This window comes from Cyprinus carpio, chromosome B14 (genome assembly GCF_018340385.1).
Source record: "Cyprinus carpio isolate SPL01 chromosome B14, ASM1834038v1, whole genome shotgun sequence".
Classification (NCBI taxonomy): Eukaryota; Metazoa; Chordata; class Actinopteri; order Cypriniformes; family Cyprinidae; genus Cyprinus; species Cyprinus carpio.
Window position 1 is genome coordinate 24,996,493 of NC_056610.1, and position 19,158 is coordinate 25,015,650.

Consider the following 19,158-nt stretch of genomic DNA (forward strand, 5'->3'; position numbering starts at 1 on the left):
TCATTTTATTATATTTTTAGGTATTTATTGTATTTTTGCAGCAGTCTTCGGGGTCATTCCTCCCACCTCCTCCGCGCCGCACAAACTCAAGCACTGTATCTTTTTACCAAATGCAACAGAAGAAAGGGGTCAGAAGAAACCCTGTAATCTGCCTAAATCTCTACCTGTGGGATAGCGGATGGGAAGAAACATTTAGCGGGAATGGAAACAAAACATTGCTGGCAGGAGCAGGAAGAAATATAACTTTTTTTAATAGGAGCGGAACTGAATCTCGCAGGAAACGGGACTAAATTTATTTATTTATCAGGACAGCACACATTCATTCAACACATTTCTTTTATCAGAAAGACTTTTTGCGTAGGCCCAGAGTTTGCGGAACCTGCCTGAAGATGAGGTAGAGTGAGAGCCTACCCCTATGCTGGACAGGCCCCGACCTGGTGGTGGGGAGGATGGAGGGTTTTTGCTCGGTGGCATCAGCTGCAGAAAAAATGAAAGTCAGGTGTCAAGCAGTGGAATTGGTCAGGACCTGTTAGTATGAATGAATGATGTAGCATTGGGGAGTCTTTTCCTGACAGAATTTGTGCTGACTCTTTCATTTTCTGTAGAAGTGCCAATTTTCAGCCGCGATCCTTTGGCAAAGAAGTTCAGAACCCTTTAAGATAATCAAGAAGAATAAAACAAAAAACAACAAGACATCAGTACACTACTTACACTAACAACAAATTAATCCATGGGTTTAGTGTTGTGTTTGATAATTGAGCGGGTTTCTTTTTAGGTTCGGCTAGTATTGTGGTTAGCACTGGTGTGAAGCGTATGCGCAAATGCCAAGAAATCTTACAGAATCTTAAGAAATAGAATAAGAAAATTTAATTTTATGTGAAGTTAATTTGAAATGAATTAGATATTATTATTTAGTTGGAACAACTTAATCTTTTTGAGGAATCAACATGAACTGGGGGTATATGTCCAAGGTTTTTCAAAATCTTATTAGAACAATCATTCAAGTTACAAATAAATCATGTAGAATAATAAATCATATGCTCTACAATGTGTTCTTTCAATGTTATAAAAGAACATTGTCAAATATTAATAAAGTTACAGTATAAGAATGTTCTTTAGTGGCTTTTACTTTTGTAACCTTTTGTCCTAACTTTTATAACTTCTAAAAAACAAAACATTAGTCGTAAAAGTTGTGACGGAGAGCGTTTCCTCTGTTAGGAAAGTGATTAAAATGTTCAATCTTATGTTAAAAAACCAAGGTGGATATAGGATGTGTAACCCATGAGAGTGGTGACATGATTGGGACTGTTTTCGTCAGAGCACAGTTTTAATTTTAAGTACATCTGAAGTCCAGTTCTGCCTACAACACTCCCCAAGCATCTTAACTTTCTGCACAAAAAGAGTTACATAGCCTTACTTTTAGATCATATATATATAAGTAGAGCAAACTGGGATGCAGTATAAGTATTTACCGGGTTAACGGATGAGATGGCTGCTGTGTGGTCGTCATCAGAGTGATGGGGCAGAAACACACACAAACGCATACACCCACATCACACCAACACACACACACACACACACACCTCGTTATTTAAACCCATGTCTCTGTACTGACAGACGCGAGAAGCGGAGAGACACTGCGCTCTCCCATCTACGCGCTGCAGGTGATTGTATTTCCTCCTTCCAGTTAACCCTAGACATGTACAACACCAACGAAAAACACGCTATTTGATAGTGGTTGTTTTATACCTCTGCAGGCCTTGTTAAAAGGTGATTCCACATAATGTGTTTTAAATAAGTCTGCGCAGTCCTCCACAGTTCAACTGATAGATTTGGATCAGAAACGTTGATGAGACCCTCCCATAAGTCGTGTGTTTTTCGAGGCTTCTGTTTGGCTACACAACATGAAATTCCCAGTAGAAGGCTTGAAAACTTTATTTCTGAATGTTCTCGTGAAACATTTGTGAAATTATGTTTTTAAAATGGCACTCATGTTTTTTTCTTGGTGCATACGTAGAGGGAAACCTTAAATGCTTATAATTGGCTGCATCTAGCATTATGGGCAATGTTATTTCTCACGACACTGTTTTGAAACAAATTGTCACTATTTTTTAAGGTTTAACAACATCAGACAAAAATACCAGCCAAAAGTTTATTAGAAAGAAAACACATTTTCACCTACCTGTATAGATAACAACAACATTTTATTAATTGTACTGAACAAATTAGTTCATTAAAAATGTGGTGGGCGACCATGTTTTAAAATATTATCTAAACATTGAAATGCCCTGTGTTCTTGTCACTCAGATATAAATTATTTAAAGATTAAATACATTACACTTTCTTAGCAATACAGGCTAATAACATTAATTTTTTCCCCTAAATGTTTTATTTATTAACTATTCAAAGATGTTTAAATGGACACCATACTTTCTATCTCATGATTATAACGTTTTTCTTTAATGTTTTTTTTTTTCTTTTTAATTTCCTTACCCACATTCCACTAACTTTATTTTCCCCCCAAAAGATGTTATTTTAATTTTTACTAATCCAGTAGTCTTGTTGTGCTTAGAACAGTAATTTAAACCAGGTTACAAAAACATTTCTCAGAATATTCCAATAAAAGTAATTTTGAGAATGTTGATCTCAGAATGTTTGCTCTCAAGGCTATGAAAAAAGATTTAAAATAGTTGACACTATAAGAACATTCCATAAACATTCCATTTGCATAACTTTGAGCTGCAATCAATTAAGAATTAAAAACAACATTTTTTTTAATACAAATAAGCACAATGACCTCTCGCAGGTTAGTGTGATTGGATGTTATATGGTGGTCATACGTCACCCAGACACTGAGTATCGGCAACAGAAGTGTCCAGAAGGTCTGGTTGCCCCCCCAAAACTGTTCACGAAAAAGGTCCGGTACTGCTAAAAACTAAAATTGACGCGAAGTATTGAATTACTTCATATAGTATAGATACTCCAGCCCACTTCAAGCACTGACTTTGAGAGAACATTGCCAGAATGTTCTGAAACTGTTAGCCCAACTTTGTGTGAATGCTGGAGAGCAGGTGTGGAAGAATACATGCAGAATAACTTTACACTTGCATAATACTGTTCATATTTGCTGGACTCGAGTATTGAAAAGAAAGACCTTTGAGCAGCAGAGGATCTACAGATCAAATACAGAGAAACTCTCAAATATGTTGGCAAATTTCTATGTCTTGATCTGTGTCTTTGAATTAGACTCTAAACAGCTTAAAAAAGATCAAATTACTAAGTGAGACTAGTTGAGAGGTTTGGATGTTAGGTGACCCGAGCTGTTATACGGTGGAGGGGAACAGTGTCCAGGTGTGATGCAGGGAGAGAAACCGTGTTAGAGGAGCTCAAGCGTTCTGCTGTCTCGCACACTGATACATCTTGAAGCGCCGCAGTCAAAAACAGAGTGAAAGATGCCACATGTGCGGATAAGGACTCCGCACACATTTACACTCCACACCACTCCACACACACGTCGGGTGCTTCATGTACCTGCATTCAACACAAACATACTTGTATAACAAACTCACAGCTTACAAATGCTCCTTATGGAAATTCCTCGAGAGGAATAAAACAGGACATTGATCAGACGCCAAATGATATAACAGTCAGAAAAATCTAATTTTTTGAAATGTAAAAAGTTTATTCGAATCTTTGCATATGTGTTTTTTTGTTGAGTATTTAATCCATCAGGCTTTTCTGGCTCATTTAATTGATATAGAATGAGAATATTAAAAAAAGCGCATCTCAGTTTTTATTCAGAGACTCAAAACTGAGCTAAAATATGGCAGATTCTGATATTTATATATATGTAATTCTGCTGCTTGTGATGTAAATCAATTAGATCTTTCTAACAGCAGGACAGATCCTAAATCTAATATGAGTCTATGCTCTATATCTGCAGTAATGGTGTGTCAGTGAGAGGAGATGTAAATGATCCAAACATATAATTGCAGTGATTGAGAGATGAAGAAATAAAGGCTTCCTCAGAAGATGTGAGATGTTCCTGGAGGCTTGTGAAGATCATTCCTCCGCGGAGGAACAGTGAAAGTAAAGCTTCTGGAAACAAACTCTCCTCAAAAGATCCTGAGGATCCGATTTGAGACTCTAAAACATGATTGAATGGAGAATCAAGTAAAACTGAGCGGCTTCAGGTCCAGTAAGTAGTTCATCTGAGATATTACTGCAGTTATTCAAAACTGTTTAACTCACTCATCTGCTCAGTTTTGCAGTGCTGGTGAAATGGACGGAGATGATGAGGTCAGAACAAGAACCGTTAACCTTTGACCCTTACACTTCGGAGGTCAGAGTGATGATCGACACAAACCCGTCACAGGACAGGGAGAGAAACTGTGTGCTTCAGAGAGTTCTTCGGCCATCTGATTGACTGATTATTCCTCTCTTCATCGTCTGCTTTACCTGATTGGTGATGTCCTTCGTCATTTACATGCGATTATTTATTTATTATTTGTCTCTCATTCACATCACACTCATGCCTTTTTTGTTTCTCACAAGCATCGGATGTGATTTTTTGTCACTGTGATTTTAAACAAAGCTTGAAAAATGAAAACCACAAACCATCCGAGGGATCACGACAACAAAATACACTATATTAGCTAAGACAAATATGTTCTAGGAACGTTTGCTAACATTCTCATTATTTCTGAATGTTCTGTGAACAAGTGTTAAAGTAACATTCCATTTTAGAATTTTGTAAACATTATGGAAACATTACTTTCAAATGTGCTCTATAAAAAAAAAAAAAAAAAAATTAAATGAAGTTCCAAATAAAACATTTCAGAAATAAAATGTTAATGTTTTTGTGCTAACATTTTCAGACCGTTATTAAAGACCAGGGCTGTGGAACTTGTGCCCATTTGGGAAACACACCCCAGATTATTTCGAATGAACGTTACTGCAAGAATGTTTGTTAATAACTTTGAGAGAACGTTGCTAGAAACGTTAGCCAGAGTTATGAGAACCTGCTTGCTAGTTGGGATTCTAGTATGTACTATACATTCACAGGTAAAACATTTAGCTTATAAAAATATGCTGAGAAATGGTTTGAGATGTTTCATATTATTATATTATGTTTGAAATGTCCAGTTTTCTTGTAATGATTTCTAAGGTTATTTACAAAAGGATTCTCACGAGTTCTACTAACTTTACAATGTTAGTTGAACATTTATTTTTAACATTCTATTGAACGTAAAAAATGTCTTATTGTGAATACAATATTATTTTCAAGATTACAAAAACCTGGCTGGGTGTTCAGGTGTTTGGGTTTCAGAGGTATAATGTCAGAAATGGCAGAAACATTTTCACGTTTGGTATGGTACTTTTTACATAAAAACAAAACAAGCAAGCCAGGGCCCAGATTTAAAAGTAACGCAAAAAAGTACATAACTCGTTACTAATTCCATAAAAAGTAACAAAGTGACGTAATTCTTACATTTTTTTTTTTGAAAGTAACTTTTAAAAGTAAACTTTCCCAACACCCTCAACAAAACAAAGAATGTCAGTAAACATCATTTATGTCTTTCTGGTTTGTAGCACAAATAATATTATTGTTGAGTTTTTTTTATTATTTCACTTATACACCTTACTTTATTACCACACAGTTTATGTACGTTCTTCTTTTTCTTTCTTTCATTTGTAATTCACGTATGGCAGAACTACATCTCCCATCATCCTCTGCGCATGCGTCTTTGCGTCATGCTCGATGGGCGGAGCGCTCGACATTACACGAGCGGCATACAGTCTGCGGGAGGAGCTCCACCAGAACAAACCGACACACAACCGGAGTGGAAAAATGTGAACGGAAGATTCGGGATTGGGAATAACGACAGAAAACCGTCACAAGAGTGATTCTCTGTGGACGCGATATGATATCTGAGAGAACAGACGCGCTGGAGGTGAGATATTTGTCAGATATTTACAGCGTTCCGCTGAAGTTCCTCTCAGAGTCGCCGCGTCTGACGCGAGTGACGCGACGCGACAAACTGGAACGATCCCATTTATGATCAACGCAAAAAACGCTTGCGGCACCGACAGCAGGAGCGTTCTGGTGTTGTCGCGTCGCTCGCTCTCAGAGTAAACGGGATGTTTTAGTAAGAATAGCCGTTAAATAACCGTTTAAATAGCCGTTAAATAACCGTCACGATTCAAATAAATGTTTTTGAATTTGAAGATGAATTTCTAATGAAAGGAAACCGGGAACCCGTGTTGTGTGTGTGTGTGTGTGTGTGTGTGTGTGTGTGTGTGTGTGTGTGTGTGTGTGTGTGTTCAGAGTCTTTGTCACCCGTTCCTGTAGGTACGTTGTTTTTGTGGCGTTCTGGTGGGTGTTTGAACGGGTTCGTTCTGGTGGGCGTTTAAAGAGCGCTCAGATATATTCCGGCTCACAAAGTTTTCCCGTTAAGAACTATAGTGACTACAGTGATTCTTACCACTGTAAAACTCTGGTAACTCATTAGCATTAGCAACTACTGTCATCAGAAAGAGAGTGAAGATACCTGACAGATTTTAAAAGTTCCTGTCAAACTCTGATTTATAGAAATCCCATATTAATTGAACGTTACCGTGGTTTTTCACCAGTAGTTGCGGTGTTCAGGCTTTGTTTTATTATTTGTCGACAGCCATGAATTGACGTTTTTCCATCAGGAAACTCTGGCTGTGTGTCAAAACCTAATCAGCTTTTTTTTGGGCTATAGTGAATCACCAATATTTTTGGGTGCATCATTTGTGAATCAATAACGTTTGGGGGTATCAAAAGATCCATAGTCAATCATCAAAATTTTGGGGGCATCGCAGGATCCATTGTCATCCATTGCCTTTTTGGGTCATCAAGTTATCATTGTCAGTCAACAATATTTTTGGGGTATCATTTTTTGGGGCATTATAAGATCTGTTGTCAATCACCAATATTTTTTGGGGCATCATTTATGAATCAACAATATTTTGGGGCGTCGTAAGATCTATTGTCAATGACTAATATTATTAGGCTGTAAAAGTTTAATTGTCAATGACCATAAATTTTTTGGGACATAAAGTTCAATCGCCAATATTTTTTGGCGTCAAAGTATCAATCATTGTCAATCCACCACATTTTAGGACGGCAAATGTAGCTTTTATTCCGAGTCTTTCCTAAGATTCCCAAAAATGCTGCTGACTCACCAGCTGCTTGGACGCTTGATTCTCCTGCACTTATTGAGTGTTTGTGTTTCTCCTCGCACTTGGCTCAGTATTTGCATACGTTTAGTGGTTTGTTGCTCTTTTGAATGTTGGCCAAAGTGCTTGCTGCATGTATATTTCACTCCAAACGAAGAAACCTATGATACTGTAGAATTACAGTAGAGGTGGTCGGCACCCACTGAGTGTTTTTGCACGGGTATGAAGTCAGCATGACCCTGTGTTTACAATCTATTTTGCTGATCTATATTTTTATTTACATTGCTGATATTTTTATATGATATATTTATATTGATTTATTATATTGCTGATAATTTAGGAAGGGTTGATGGAATTTCTGAGATGAAGCAAGTTATTATGAAGGATTTTGAAGAACATGTTTTTTCATTAATCTTTTGCATTTATGCATTTGGCTGATGCTTTATCCAAAGTGACGTACATTGCATTCAGTGTATGCATATGATCGATTCGAACCCATTCCTTCCCAGCTCATTGAACCCATGACCGTTGCATTGCTAGTGCCATGTTTGAGCAACAAGAGTCCTTGCTGATTGTTTATAAAATGCTATCTATCGAATTTATAATCAAATAAAAGTGCTGCACAGCAGAGGTTTTGGGGCATCAGAGTATCATTTCAAATCGAACATTTTTAAGACATTAATAAACTTTCAGAGGTGGATCAAGTTATTAAATGTTGATGAATAATTATGAAGACAAATGTGTTTCAACTGCATTTATGCAATTGTCCAGTGCTTTTGTCTTGCATTCGATGTATGCTTTTGACCAGTTCATGCATTCCCTGGGAACTGAACCCATGACCGTTGCATTGCTAGTGCCATGTTTGAGATGATCGTTCATTATAACGTGTGCTACAAGTAAATGGTGACTGTGTTGTTTGTTTCAGGGTGTTTCATCAGTCCGTTAAAGCTGCATGATGACAACACTGTGGTCTCAGAGACACGGATGGATTTGATGGAGACCTCGCTGTGTAGGTTGTGAGGCTTTAACCCCATCACCTTCAAGGTCCAGTTCTTCAGTCCACTGGTCCTCTGTGTTCGTCGAAGGGAGGAACGGTCACTCAGACTCATCGTGATGATGCACGGGTGTCTACGCGGATGCCCTCTCAGGGTTTGAGCATGCCCAGTAACATCTGAGCGCCCCTCTTGACCCGCAGGACACAGATCATGGCCCAGACCAGCCTGCTGCAGGGCAAACGCTTCTACTGCCGCGAGTGGGTCTTCCACAAGATCCAGCACTGCCTTCAGGAGAAAACCAGCAACCTCAGCGCCCCGGGAACCACAGAGCCGCTCAACCCTGTCAGCGGGGCGGGGAAGGGCGGCTCCTGGGGGGTCCTGCTGGTCGGCGGTCCAGGCAGTGGGAAGACAGCTCTGTGTACAGAGTTACTGTGGCCCAGTTCGGTTCACGGCGTCCACCGAGGCCTTCACCAGCACTGCCTGGGCTTCCACTTCTGCCGGGCCGAGGACTCGGACACACTGTGCGTGAGCGGCTTAGTCCGCGGACTGGTGTCTCAGATACGCCGGTCAGGACTCGTGCCGGAATACGAGGAGAAAGTGAGAGAGCCGGCGGTCCAGAGCGCACTGCAGCCGGGAGAGATTGAAAGAAACCCAGCGGAGACGTTCAAGAGGTGAGCAGCATTCGTTTGGCATTCAGAGGAGTAGATCTTTCACTTACAGCTTCAGGTGAGGTGGTGTAGTGGTTACAGCTCTGCGCTTTAAGGCTTAATTAATGAACTACTGTACCATCAGATCAAGACACTGAACTTCTGGTTACTACAAAAGTAGAGTGTTATGATAAAAATTACATAAAACCTCCAAAACAGTTCAGATTTTATAGGGCCCTAAAAATAACTTTTTTGTTAAAAATTTAATAAATTGATGTAAATATAAAGTATTTTTTCTTACAGTATTTACTGTGAAATAAAAAGAGTAATCAAAATTTTTCCAAAAAAAGTGGAAAACTTTCAACTCTGTGAGCCTGGTTTTATCCAAAGTTCATATTTTTTGTTGTGCAAATGAGTGCATATTTAATTAGATATTGTCATATTTGCATAAATAAACAAATCTTGTGTGAAAACTGTGATTAATCATCTGGTGAAAGTATTTATTAGTGCAAATATTTATCCTGTTGTGCTGTTTTGACATAAATATACATATTTTAAAATTATAAATAGTAATATTTTTCTGTCATAATTTGTTAACGTTAAACCAAATGTTTAATTTTGGCAGTTGTAGTGAAGACTTGACTTTCTCTGTGTATTGTTTCAAATGAAAAGGTTGAATACTAGAGTGCTCTCAGCAGCTCTGGAGATCAAAGAGAGAGCAGACGCTGAAACACCACGAGCATCACACGTGCTTTAGTGTGCGCAGATGAAACTCATTCACTCGGATTCACCCTGCTTCGCAGAAATCAGGTGGATTGTGTGTGTGTGTGTGTGTGTGTGTGTGTGTGTTGACGTGACCTCGAGTGAAGGTCTCCACACATGAACTCTGCAGTTCTGCTGAATTTGAGGGAAGATCTGTAGATGATTTGTAAGAGCTGTATGTTTGTGTCAAAAGATCTGGTTCATTCAGTATCAGTTCTTTCTACTGTTCAACAGTTTACAATTTAAAATAAGTGTTTTCTCTGTGAATATCTGTTAAAGTGTAATTTATTTCTGTGATCAAAGCTGTATTTTCAGCATCATTACTCCAGTCTTCAGTGTCACATGATCTTCAGAAATCATTCTAATATGATGATTTGCTGCTCAAGAAACATTTCTGATTATTATCAATGTTGTCGTGCTGCGCAATATTTTTGTGGAAACCATCATGCATTTTATTTTTCAGGATTCACAGATGAACAGAAAGTTCAAAAAACAGCATTTGTTTGCAATAGAACTCTTTTGTAACATTATAAATGTCTTTGCTTTTGATCAATTTATTGCGTACTTACTGAAAAGAGTATCAGTTTCTTTAAAAAAAGTCAGTAATGTGTAGAGATCTGTAAAGAATATAAAAGTGAAGGACAGTGGGTCATAATGTTGAAAGTTGACAGAATAACTTCAGGTGTGCAGTGGGGTTGTAATTACTGAAAAAAGTGTTTAAAAGGTTTTGTTGTAATTAAAACAGAATGTGTTTGTGTGCTGTTTGAGGTCAGGTTGGGTGCAGCTCGTGTTGATTCACAGGGTTTTGTGTGTAGGCCATGATCTTCCAGACCTCAGATGAGGATGTGGTGTTGTTGTGGCAGGAAATGCACAATGTGATGGTAAACTGAAGCCCATCGATGGGGTCCGTGTTTTTACCGCAGGCAGGTTAAGAGCTTTCACCACTGACCAGTCATTCCGGGACATCTTCAAACATCTTAACGTGTCAAGAACTGTTTTCAGATATATAAAGTATAATTTGTGCAATGGAAGCCCTGTGTTATGTGAGTGTTTTGTCAGTGTGGACTGAACATTCATCTAAAGCAGAATTGTTCCAGTACAGTCAGGGTTTATAGGGGGCTGGTGGTGTGGTGTAGGGACTAATGAAGGATGAACAGGGTGGAGCTCAGTCCGTCTCTGTCGTTCTCTGAGAGATGATTCAGCAGTTTGTAGTCGATGGTTCAGACCACTTTAGACGAGCGAGACAGTCTCTCTCTCTCTCTGAGCTGGGAATCTGTGAACGCCTCTCAGCCTGCATTTCCACAGAACAATGATGTAATTGATTATGATACATGAACATTGTGATGTTGGTTTGCTGGTTTGAATATCAGGGTAATTTAATCAGTGTCTTTTTACGCAGGCATTGGTAAATGATGCGGCACAGATGAGAGCCTGGTTCACTTTTCTCTAGAGTTTCCTGGTTCTACTAAATTGACTTTTAGGCGATTTTATTTCCTAGCACTTTTCACAATGCAGTTTGTAACAGCTTTACAGAAGGTTGTGATGTTAATGTTTTATACTATTTTATTATCTCCATGCCTTAGTAGTTGCATGTAACAGATTAGAGCTGGACAATAATGTAGTTACATTTTATGAAAATGAGAAATGTTGCCTTGACAACAAGCTAAAATAAATGTGTAGTTTGGTGGTATTAAGGAGAAATAGTTCACGATGTGGTGTAAGTACTATTCAGCGACGTGTGTCACTGCTGCAGTTAAATGAATCATGTCTCTGTTGTTCTGATTGACTGCTACCTGACTATCTGCTGTGTTTCTCTGCTCTAGTGCATGCTGGGAGATTTCAGGCCATGCGCCCACACATGTGCACAAACACACTTTGTGTCTGAGCGTCGCTCTGTTAATGTGTGTGTGACGTGGGCCGAATGAGACTCTGTGAACTGACACATTCAGACTCATCTGTGTGTTCGGTCAGATACAGTATTACAGTAATGGAGCAGTGAGATGATGATGAGACACACATGTGCACATTAGTCATGATTTTACTGTACAAATATCAGATTTAAAAACAAACAAAACCTCATGTCAGTCTTCTGTAGGGATCAGATAGCAGTGACTCCATCTAATCGAGTCCATTTAACTGATATAATGACAGAAACAAACAAGAAATAAGTGGACAGACAGAGATGAACTACAACTAATTGTACAGAATTGTCTTATACATATTATATGTTCAGAAATAATACAAGGAAAATGCTTGTTTGAAAAATTCTCAAACGTCAAGGTAGTTCATAACTGAAGGTATAACACCAGTAGACTATTAAAACTATAAATGTTCTGTAAAAACAATGAACAAATTCGATTTTGCTGCTTTACCACTATTCATACATAAAATATAAGACTTACACTAGTAGTTCTTTACAGGTTTTTTATTAGATTGCTCAATGTTTTTCTATGTAAACATGGACGTGTTTGACTGTTGCGCTCGCGTCTCTTGCAGCGGATCATGCATGAAACGGCATTATAAAAACACAGCGCTCAAGTTAAATGAAGTTCAGCTCCCATCTTCTTGCGTTTTTTCTTATTCCAATCCACGGCCCGCATCGCATCTTGTCAGCACAAAAGCACTTTCTGTGTGAATGACGGCTAGTGATATATATTCCACTCACAGTCCTTCACAAAGCACGTCAAACGTGAGGGGGTTAATTACATGTGCCGACAAACATTTTTATCAAACTTTTCTCTTCCACTGCATGGTACGGCTAATTACAAAATGTCTTATTCTAATGTTTGGTAATATTTCTATTCGAAATCAGGATTCTTTGATTTATACAAAAAAATTGTGCCAAAACATGAACTCATGAACTTCATCTACAGAGCTGCTCTGAATCAATTCATCAGCATTTCATCAAAAACTATCATCAGAGATCTTCACTACAGCCCGAGTCCGAAAAAATAAAAGTTTGGTTTAACATGAAGAAATTGTGACAGAAAAGTTACTGTTGCACAGTAGAATGTACTGAAACAACAATAATAATTTGATTAGTTATATTATTAAAAATGTAATAATACAGTTTTCACTTAAAAGTTTCTTCTGATTTTAAACAGTTAAGGTCTGTTGTACAGATCTTTTTTTGCCAAAACATGAAAGAATTGTTCAATTTGATCACATTTTAAAAGGGAAATCTGTTTGTCACCATTTTTTTTTTTTTTTTTTTTTTTTTTTTTTTTTTTGATAATACATTTCTATTAAATCACAAAACGGTATCCACTTTCGGAAAAAAAAAACAACGACAAAAAACTAATTTAGCTCTAGGGCTGTATTATAGTTAAATTTTAAAATAAATAATTCAGTTGTTTTATAAATTAAATTAATTCATATACTTTTTGATTATTAAAACATAAATCACTCACATTTTTATTATGCATAAAATTTAAAGATTCTGTATAATTGTTCATATTGCTATTCTTGTTATTATTTTGAATATGTATATTTTTGTATTTCTTTTCTTTTTTAATTATTGTAACAATTTATTTAAATGACGTTGTAATGATAATTGTCTTTTAAAACTGACATACTATTAATTTTGCCATGAGTATCGCTATTGCAGCTGATATGGCAGTCAATCAATCAATAAAAAAAATAAATGGAAAATACAAAATTTTGGGGAAAATAAAACCGGTTTTTGAATCACTAGCAAATAACTTGCTGAATCTGACCATGTTTTGTTTTAAAAGATGCTATATCCATCTGTATGTGTGTGTGTCTGCAGCTGCATGTTTCTGCTGCTCCCAGCGCTGCTGGGCTGTAAGGGCTCCGTCTCAGGCTCTGTTTGTGCTGGTGGACTCAGTGGACGAGGGCTGTTTGACCGGAGACAGAGATCAGAGGTCAGCAAACATCGCCGAGCTGCTGGCCGCCCATCACGAGCTCTTCCCGCCCTGGCTTCTGCTCATCTGCTCGGCACGCCGGCAGAACAAACACATCACCAAACTCTTCACAGGTGACCATCTCTACCTCCACCTGATTATTTCCTGCATTTACATCACGCACCAGATCACAATTACAGACCTTGAGATTGAGAGTTGTGTGTGTGCGGTGCATCAGGGAGTCTGTTATTGTGTTACTTTGCATAAAAATGAATTATGTTACATAATTGGTTTCTATTTTAGGACTAATGTTGATTTGAAAACATAAATGTGTCCCAGTGCTAGAAAGTAAAGGCGTTGTTGTGTGTGTTTGTGTGTGTGAGTCAGTGGAGATCAGGCTGGATGAGTTTCTCAGGCCTGCAGCAGGAAATCAGCAGCAGATGTGTGAATATTTCTAATGAGCAGAGAGACAGCGAGCGTGTGTTATGTGAGGACAGATAAACGCGGCTGTTTGATTTGGCCGTACAGATTCAGTCTGAAAGAAAACACCTCATTGACAGAGTTTGTTAAATCTGTTGTGTGATTTTCTCTGACATTTCTACAAACCCTTTTCTTATTAATCATATTACCACCACACTATTCCTTCCTTCCTTCTTTTTATATGTGAAATTAATCTCAAACATTGTATACGTTTTTAGTTTTTAAAAAATATATTTTAACTTGGATTTCAAGTTATTTTTCCATGAAAAGAACTGTTGAATCTGGCATGGCACTACAAAAACAAACACTTTCTCAATATGTCTTGCACCAAAACAGTCTTGATTGAGTTTACATTGGCACTTATTATGAGCATCTTTTGGCTTGTTGATTTGGGCTTTGCTCATAAAGCGTTCCAGAATATGAAGTTATTAAAGTGGGAAGGTGCGGGTTGTGGTATTTTGGTCTTATTTGCATTTGGATTTTGAGCTTGTTCTGGTTTGCTAGTTTTTTTCCTAACAATATCTGCCAGCAGGAATGAGTCAACATTTATTCATTTTTCCCTGTGATTTTCTTGCACCACTGAAATATGTAATTTAAATGAATGGTTGACCCAAATATGAAAAATTGCTTGCAAATGTGCTCACCCTCAGATTACTCAAGATCAGGATGAGTTTGTTTCTTCATCAGGTTTGTAGAAATGTAGCACTGCATCAGTGTCTCAGCAATGGATGCTCTGCAGTGAATGGGTGCCGTCAGAATGAGAGTCCAAACAGCTGATAAAAACATCACAATACAGCTTGTTTGTTTCAGCTTTTGTCTTCTCCAGATGTGAACTGATGGACTGGAGTGCTGTGGATTACTTGTGGATTATTGTGATGTTTTATCAGCTGTTTGGCGGCACCCATTCACTGCAGAGCATCCATTGCAGAGCAAGTGTGTACGTGGCCATTGAGACATTTGAATCTGTGCTACTGACGTGTAAATGTGTTTTTGGATGAGACATTTTTACTGTACAGTTTAGTTTTAATAAATGCTCTTTTCTTCACTGTGGATTTGACTTTCAAAAGTTGCAGTGTTTTTTTTTTTTTTTTATAAAACACTGAAAATATGAGCTTCTCTCTCTGTATTTCATCTGCCATGTGTTCATTATTTTTGCAAACCACAAGCTGATATTACTGTTGTGATGTTCAGTTGGGCAGTCAATTGGCGATTGTTTGTGTTGTGTTTCTGATGACATCACAGCGGATTGAGAAGAAATTGTGTGTGTGTGTGTGTGTGTGTGTGTGTGTGTGTGTGTGTGTGTGTGTGTGTGTGTGTGTGTGTGTGTGTGTGGTGGCTCACAGTAAACATCCGTGAGTAGTAAACACTGACCTTAGACCAAAAGATCAACTGAAATCCCAAAGTGGTTCGTGTCCAGCATTACAATCAGATGCATTTAACCGCAGATTATAAACACCTGCTCTAAAGTCAACACGACATCGACATCCATTCTGTTTACATTCTGAATAACACTCTCCTGCTCTGATTGTACTCATTACTTCATTGTCTGCTAATGAAAGGCTGCTGGTGGCAAATGTTAATATTAGCTAGTAACATCACGGCAAATACAGCAATGATCAGATGCTGATAGATAAAATCATGACTCGTCCTGTATGATTTCACTCAGAAACTAATGCATTTATTCATCAAGGCTGCATTAAATTGACCAAAAATTTCACTAAAAGCATTTCTAATGTTATGAAAGATTTCTATTTCAAATAAATGCTGTTCTTTTGAACTTTCTATTCATCTGTGAATCCTGAAAACTCAAATGTATCACAAAAATATTGTGCAGCACAACTGTTTTCAACATTGATAATAATCAGAAATGTTTCTTGAGCAGCAAATCATCATATTAGAATGATTTCTGAAGATCATGTGACACTGAAGAATAGAGTAATGATGCTGAAAATACAGCTGCACATCACAGAAATACATTACACTTTAACAGAGATTCACACAGAAAACAGCTGTTTTAACTTCATACAGAGATTTTCACAGTGTTTCTGAAAGCATTCAGTTGCGTTGAGCTTCTTTAAGGAATAAATGTAAGAGTCAGTTTATGATCTTCTTCACAGTATTCAGAGTCTGATTGAGACAGCTGTGTTCTGTGAGTCGGGTCAGATGTCAGATTCACCCGCACACGCCTATTCATTAATGCGTTTGACCGTTAGCGCTGTTTGGGTGTGAGGGGCCGATCTCTGTGACCTCTGTGCCGTTCCCATGGTGACGGGGGCTCAGGGGTCAAAGGCTAATCTGTGGTAAACAGTGCAGAACTGTCATGTGTCGCTCTGCTGCCGGTGAAAACGAGTTTGAAGTGTGGTTAGCACAATAGCAACATCTAATTTAAGCTAAAAACCAATGGAATTAGTTGTTCTTAATACAAATTTCAATACCGGATCAGAAGCTAATATGCACACAGAGTGTTAATCACTTCAGACGCTTCATCACGCTGCGCGATTTGAGTGAATGACATCGTTCTGCTATTTAAAATGCAATCACAACTAGCATTTTTCAGCTTTTCACACACAAATCACAGTGACGAAGCGCAAACACACATACAGTGATGTTCAGCAGAGTCACATTGGAAAACTGTTATTTAAAGTCTATTTTACACCTGAAAATAAACAACTTTTATGATTTTTGAAAGTTTTTTTTCTTTCTTAAATCTGAAGAATTTAAAATAGCTGTTTTCTGTGTGAATCTCTGTTAAAGTGTAATTTATTTCTGTGATGCGCAGCTGTATTTTCAGCATCATTACTCCAGTCTTCAGTGTCACATGATCTTCAGAAATCATTCTAATATGATGATTTGCTGCTCAGTTTTTATCAGCTGTTATTGGTACTGCTCGTGTGTATACACTCACCTAAAGGATTATTAAGAACACCATACTAATACTGTGTTTGACCCCCTTTCGCCTTCAGAACTGCCTTAATTCTACGTGGCATTGATTCAACAAGGTGCTGAAAGCATTCTTTAGAAATGTTGGCCCATATTGATAGGATAGCATCTTGCAGTTGATGGAGATTTGTGAGATGCACATCCAGGGCACGAAGCTCCCGTTCCACCACATCCCAAAGATGCTCTATTGGGTTGAGATCTGGTGACTGTACAGTGAACTCATTGTCATGTTCAAGAAACCAATTTGAAAGGATTCGAGCTTTGTGACATGGTGCATTATCCTGCTGGAAGTAACCATCAGAGGATGGGTACATGGTGGTCATAATGGGATGGACATGGTCAGAAACAATGCTCAGGTAGGCCGTGGCATTCAAACGATGCCCAATTGGCACTAAGGGCCTAAAGTGTGCCAAGAAAACATCCCCCACACCATTACACCACCACCACCAGCCTGCACAGTGGTAACAAGGCATGATGGATCCATGTTCTCATTCTGTTTACGCCAAATTCTGACGCTACCATCTGAATGTCTCAACAGAAATCGAGACTCATCAGACCAGGCAACATTTTTCCAGTCTTCAACTGTCCAATTTTGGTGAGCTCGTGCAAATTGTAGCCTCTTTTTTTTTTTTCCTATCTGTAGTGGAGATGAGTGGTACCCGGTGGGGTCTTCCGCTGTTGTAGCCCATCCGCCTCAAGGTTGTGCGTGTTGTGGCTTCACAAATGCTTTGCTGCATACCTCGGTTGTAACGAGTGGTTATTTCAGTCAAAGTTGCTCTTCTATCAGCTTGAATCAGTCGGCCCATTCTCCTCTGACCTCTAGCATCAACAAGGCATTTTCACCCACAGGACTGCCACATACTGGATGTTTTTCCCTTTTCACACCATTCTTTGTAAACCCTAGAAATGGTTGTGCGTGCGTGAAAATCCCAGTAACTGAGCAGATTGTTAAATACTCAGACCGGCCCGTCTGGCACCAACAACCATGCCACGCTCAAAATTGCTTAAATCACCTTTCTTCCCCATTCTGACATTCAGTTTGGAGTTCAGGGGATTGTCTTGACCAGGACCACACCACTAAATGCATTGAAGCAACTGCCATGTGATTGGTTGATTAGATAATTGCATTAATGAGAAATTGAACAGGTGTTCCTAATAATCAATCCTTTAGGGTGAGTGTATAAGGGGTTTGTGAGTTCACAGTGATCAGCTTTCTCTCTACACACTGAAGGCATCAACCCCCAACGGCTACCCCGGGCGCCGCAGCATAAATCAGGCTGCCCACTGCTCCGGGTGTGTGTTCACAGTGTGTTGTGGGTTCACTGCTCGACAAGTGTGTGTGCACTTCGGATGGGTTAAATGCAGAGCACGAATTCTGAGTATGGGTCACCATACACGTCACATGGTATTTGCTTTATGACAAAAAGTTTGTAATCCTTTAGGTGAGTGTATATTGGCACAGTGATCAGCTAGAAACACTGAAAAGGGCACTTCATGACAAAAAGTTTGCTGACTGTAATATGCTTTTGAATCACTCATATATGAATGGTTCATTTTCCCCTTTCAGTGCTGGGAATCACCACAGATCAGAAAGAAAAACACACACACACACACTCACACGCACACGCACTCTCTCACACATACACACACCACACACACACTGACTCTATCACACACACACACACACACACACACACACACACATACTCACTCACTCTCTCTCTCTCGCTCTCTCTCTCTCTCTCTCTCACACTATCTCACTCACACACACACACACACACACTCACACACACAGGCCCCTTGTCCACAGGTGAGGTGTATGTCTGCTCCCCGAGCGTCTCCACAATCTTCAAGTTTCCTTCCCTTGGAATTTCTTTCTCTTTCTCTTTCTGGTCAGGTTGTGTTATATTGTTGTTGGTGACAGGCCAGACTCTCCAGCGTGAGGTCCAGGAGTGTTAGTGTGTGCGATCATATCCCATCATGCTCTAGACTGCTGATTCTGTCTTAGAAATGCAGTTCTTTTAAAAACGGCGTCAAAGCCGCACCCTTCATCTTCTGTCCATCTCTCCAGAGAGGAACACGGCACACATTAACCTTGAGCTGGCAGAGCAAACCCTCTGAAGTGATGGAGAAGAGAGATGTTGTGTTAAATGACTGAAGTGCAGCTCGTTCATGCTGGCAGAGAGAGCAGGAAGAGTCTGGTGTCTCTGTCTTTCCTGCAAACATCCTGATCCTTGAGCTGTCATCGGACTGATGATGAGCCTC

At 38.9% G+C, this 19,158-nt stretch overlaps 1 protein-coding gene across 1 annotated transcript in view; it reads left to right on the forward strand.

Annotated features, from left to right (window-relative positions):
• The first annotated feature begins 5,848 nt into the window (after positions 1-5,848).
• Positions 5,849-19,158, forward strand: part of LOC109106743 (ankyrin repeat domain-containing protein 50-like) — a 176,528-nt gene continuing 163,218 nt past the window's right edge. The window contains exons 1-2 of the mRNA XM_042738718.1: positions 5,849-5,954; positions 8,132-8,872. Coding sequence (XP_042594652.1) covers positions 8,412-8,872 — 461 coding nt within the window. The 5' untranslated portion in view covers positions 5,849-5,954; positions 8,132-8,411. The remainder of the gene's footprint in view (positions 5,955-8,131; positions 8,873-19,158) is intronic.